The sequence below is a fragment of the Neophocaena asiaeorientalis genome, unplaced genomic scaffold (assembly GCF_003031525.2).
Source record: "Neophocaena asiaeorientalis asiaeorientalis breed wild unplaced genomic scaffold, Neophocaena_asiaeorientalis_V1.1 scaffold43, whole genome shotgun sequence".
NCBI lineage: Eukaryota > Metazoa > Chordata > Mammalia > Artiodactyla > Phocoenidae > Neophocaena > Neophocaena asiaeorientalis.
The window spans coordinates 3,234,433-3,239,035 of record NW_020173674.1 but is presented as its reverse complement, the minus strand read 5'-3'; the positions used below and the strand labels follow the sequence as shown (position 1 = coordinate 3,239,035).

The following is a 4,603-nucleotide window of genomic DNA, read 5'->3' as shown; positions in this document are numbered from 1 at the left end:
GTGGCTGAAAATCCGTTGAGTTTTTTGGTTAGTAAAATGTAACTCTTCCCACCCTCCTTTCAGATTGCTCTGCAAAACCTCGTTATGTTTGGGAGGATTTCAGAGGTATTCTAAAAGGATCTCCACACGTAAAGATTTGCCCTGGGTGCCCGTCAGCACATATCCTTCTGAGCGTTTTACTCTTAATCTTTTTACAGACAGAGTAATTCACAAATGCCTGGAAATTCCTCGTTGGATTCCCGTGTTTTAAACAGCGTTTTGTGAGCACCTTTCATCTTTACTTGGAAAAGAAAGGTTTGTGTACTGTGAACATTCTCCTGTGCTCTCCCGTGGGTGGGCAAGGTAAAACCCCTTTGACAGGGAACACGAGGGCTGTTCTTTTGCTGGGTTTGCAGAGATTGGGATGATAACTGTCTGGGAGGAAATTTCCTTGTTTGAAAAATAAGGTCAATTTCCAGTGTTGCCTGTGATCTGGGGAGTGGAGAGGATTCTGCAGAGCTCTGGAGTGCAGGACCTGGAGCATCTCTGTCCTGTCTGAGCAGCCACCTGGCGCCTTCTTCCTGTCCCATGGTGGGCGGGGGAGGCAGCGGGCACGACGTTAGGGAGAGCCTGGAAGTGCTCACCTGCGCACGAGTGAAGCCGGCTTCCAGAAAGATGGGTGAAGAGTGGGCTCTGCTAGCGTTAGCCCCATGAGTCTGGAAACGTCTCAGGCTGGGACATCGGCTTTCACCTTTGCCTTCGGGGGGGAAGTGAGCCTCACTGGAGACCCCCGGCTTTTGTGTGACCGTCTCCTCAGTGGTTGGAACTCTAGGCAGCTAGAGTCCTGCAGGTGGGCAGCCCCTTCTCCAGGACAGTGTGGTGTCACGGGGCACACTTGGCTTGGGCAGTCAGAGGCTGAGGGCAAACCGTTTAGCTTCAGGCAGCTGTTTCCCCATCTGTGACTGGGCGCATTGGTTGTGCTGAACCTAGTCCGTTGGCTCTCGAAAATTGTGTCAAAAGCAGTTCACGTCTGGGAAATTCTTTTTTTTTTTTTTTAAGAAACTATTTCTTGGTTAAGTTCTATGTGTTCTATGTTTTACTTTAATCTCAAAAGAAACTGGTCTTTTATTTATTTATCTTTGGCTGCGTTGGGTCTTTGTTCCTGCGTGCGGGCTTTCTGTAGTTGCAGCACGTGGGCTCAGTAGTTGTGGCTTGTGGGCTGTAGAGCGCAGGCTCATTAGTTGCGGCGCACGGGCTCAGTTGCTCCGTGGCATGTGGGATCTTCCTGGACCAGGGCTCGAACCCGTGTCCCCTGCGTTGGCAGGCGGATTCTTAACCACTGAGCCACCAGGGAAGTCCACGTCTGGGAAATTGTTGCCATGCTTTGCCGTACCTGGTCAGAGGGGAACAAGGTTTGAAGTGGCCATGAAGGGACATTGCTGGTCCTGTCCCACCTGGTGGCACGTGATTCCCTGCCCAGGTGACATGGCGGGAGTTGCATCTGGAAATCTGAGAGCCCTGCACCCTGATTCGCCCCTGCCACCGCCTTGGACTTGTGACCCGGCGGAGCTGGCAGTGGGTGGTGGACCTGGACAGGGGAGTCTCAGGCTTGTGAAGGGCTCTCGTCCGGTCTGGGTTCACACAGAAGCACGGTGACTCCGCAGAGCGAGACTTGCTCGTCCTCAGTTCAGACGCTGGGATGGGGCGTCTGGTTGATTAGATGAAAATAAGCTTTCAGTTGCTTCCTGGCCTATGTGAAATTTTATAAGTACTTTTGGGGAGAATGAATCCATTCTTCTCATACATAGTTTTCTTCTGAAACCCTTCAAAGCTAGATTTTGCCTTTGCGGTTGAGAAAAGAACGATGTGGTCCAGTTGTGAAGCTGCACCATTGCTCTGTCCACTAGATAAAGCATACGGAACTTCAGGACTCTGCCGCGGAGGCAGGGCACCAGTCTTCAGAGCTGCCTAGTGGAGGACAGGTTGGCGTTTATGTGCTGTTTTCCCAAGTACATGGCAAAGCAACGCTTGAAATATTTGACTTGTCAGAGTCCGAGTTAAGAAAATCATTATTAGGTTTCCAGTAATTTCCAAATTTCCACTTTGAAGTTACGATGGGTGCTTTTTAAAAAAATTGTGGTAAAATACAACAAAATTTACCATTGGTGACATTCGGTGCATTCCCAACGTTGGACAGTATCGTTTTCATGAGACTCAGTGGGAGAGGAAGATATTCCCAATGAGTGAAGTGAGTGCACACGTGACTTTTTTATTTTCCAGAAAATGTCCTCACTTGAGTTGAAGCCAGGAGCATTTCTTATTTGTTTCTGATGCCGGTTGACAGCACTATTAGAGCTAAAAAATGTTGCGTTTCTTCTGTTCCTACGGTGTCACTCAGGCACGGGGATTATGAGTGACTATTTGAGCTTGTAGCCCCCCAGCCTGCCCTGTGCCCTCTAGGGTTTTGGGGTCCCAGGCAAAGGTGTCTGCGTCGGCCTCTGCGCAGGGTTCTCCCAGGCCTCTGTAACCGCGGGGCTGCTTTTCCAGATGTGGAAAGCCTCGGCCGGCCACACCGTGTCCATCACCCAGGACGACGCGGGAGCCGACGACTGGGAAACCGACCCTGATTTCGTGGTACAAGTCACCAGTCCGCCTGCCTTTCACGTCTCCCGGAGTGGATTTCCCCAGGGTTTGGGTGCGGGTGGGCGGGTGGACGGGTGGGTGGTTGTCTTACAATCCAGGCTGTGGGGTGCACTCGTCATTTATTTTTCTTTTCAGAATGACGTAAGTGAAAAAGAGCAGCGATGGGGGGCCAAAACCGTCCAGGGGTCTGGGCACCAGGAGCACATCAAGTAAGAGACTTTCTCGGTATTTGTGTGACAGTGATGTTCTGAAAGATGAAGATGAGGCAGGGATAAGAGATAAGGTCGTGGCTTCATATGGTGGAATTGCTTTTGTTTTGTTTTGTGACTTGATTTTTAATTTAATTTTATTTTTTATTTTTTGCAGCATTGTTCTTTGTATGTACGTATGTATGTTTTGGCTGCACTGGGTCTTTGTCGCTGCATGCTGTGACTCGATATTTATACAGTAGGTGAATGTAAGACCTGATGCGTACATCTACGTGTTTGTGTACGTGTATGTATACGGACGTGCTCCGTAACTTAAAAAGTCCCATCGCAAATGACTTCCGTGCTTCCAGTTCCAGAGTCTGTTTTTCAATATTGTGGTTTTCATCGAGGAACACGGTTACCTAAGCTCTTCTCTCTGCTGATGGGAGGTTTCTAAAGCGTGGATGTCTTTGAATACCTTAGACCATAAACACCCTTCTTTAATTTTTATCATTTTGTTATACTTTTATTATTTTATCGTCATCAGTTGGATGCCACGAGCTGAATTCTAAGCGTTGTGTTCTCATAAAAGCCTCAAATAGGAGAGCTGCTTGAAGTGTGTCATTGTCTGACTCGGCACTGTCAAAACTGGCCACCTCTGGGGCAGCTTGTTTTCCTGTCGGGAGGTGTAGATAAAGGGACCTTTTAGAATGTGCTCAGTCTGTGCCAGCTTCAGAGTGTGTGCTCCCGTGCCCTGGTTGTGAAGGTGTCCTCACGGACTGCTGACCCGCTTTGGTCAGTGGCAGAGAGCTGGTCTTGCTTGGCCCTAGGATCTTTGCGGTAAAATGAAGCTGTTCTTGGCTGAGAGAGACTCAGTAGATCGTCCCGAAAAGGAGGTGAAGTCTGCAGCTCAGGCGTTTTAGACACCAGTGTTCCTCCCTCCCTGAGTCGCTGAGCCCACCCTCTCCCCACAAGCCCCTGAAGAAGGGCCTGGGACCGGCCGGAGGAGGTGGTGCCAGGGGCTGACTCGGGTCACCCGCTGTGGGGTTAGGCTGCCTTCTGACTTGATGCCATCTGGGCCTCTCATCTCTTCTGTTCCCCGTGGCTTCAGAACATGTTGGGGAGGGCGGGTTGGAGGAGAAAGGAGCTCTCTCATCAGGCAGCCTCTGGGTGGGTAGAGCTCAGAGAGCACACAGGGACAGGACGGCTGTTGGTCCTTCCGTGTTCTTGGGAGGCTGGTCTTCCTCCCGTGCTCGTCAGGGGGTCGGGAGGTGGCCAGGCCTGGTTGGTTTTGTAGCCGAACTTCGGGGATTGTTGTCCAGGTGTTGAGGTGTGGACATGTTGTCCCTTGGGCAGAGAGGAACCGGATCAGGTGGCCGCCGTGTTGCTGTGGGTCTCCCGACGGAGACAGCTGCAGAGGCTTCCTGGCCTGCCCGGTTTTGGCCACATCTTGTGATCTGTCCCACTGTTCCCAGTGTTTAAAGTATAAGTGGTGCTCGCATTGTAAATTCTGCAAACCCCTCACTTCACCTTTGAATGAAAAGCAGGAGTGCTCCAAGGAAAGAGCAACCGTCTAAGTGTTTTGCGTCTCTGGGCTTCTGTCCTAGGGCTGCCTGGGGTGCGGGGCTGTTGACTCTGCTTTTCCCCTCTGCCTCTGGGGACGTTTACAGAACTAGCTCTCCCAAGTCAGGTGTCTGATAAACCCTGAGGAGCTTTTCCCCTTATGGGAGAAAGTCCACATTTCAGCACAGCTTTGTGTGTGTGTGTGTATGTGTGTGTGGCGGGGGGGGGGG

At 50.9% G+C, this 4,603-nt stretch overlaps 1 protein-coding gene across 1 annotated transcript in view; it reads left to right on the top strand.

Moving 5' to 3' along the window:
* Positions 1-201: 201 nt before the first annotated feature.
* CTTN (cortactin) overlaps positions 202-4,603 on the top strand; it is a 31,128-nt gene continuing 26,726 nt past the window's right edge. The window contains exons 1-3 of the mRNA XM_024749352.1: positions 202-294; positions 2,527-2,613; positions 2,758-2,831. Coding sequence (XP_024605120.1) covers positions 2,527-2,613; positions 2,758-2,831 — 161 coding nt within the window. The 5' untranslated portion in view covers positions 202-294. The remainder of the gene's footprint in view (positions 295-2,526; positions 2,614-2,757; positions 2,832-4,603) is intronic.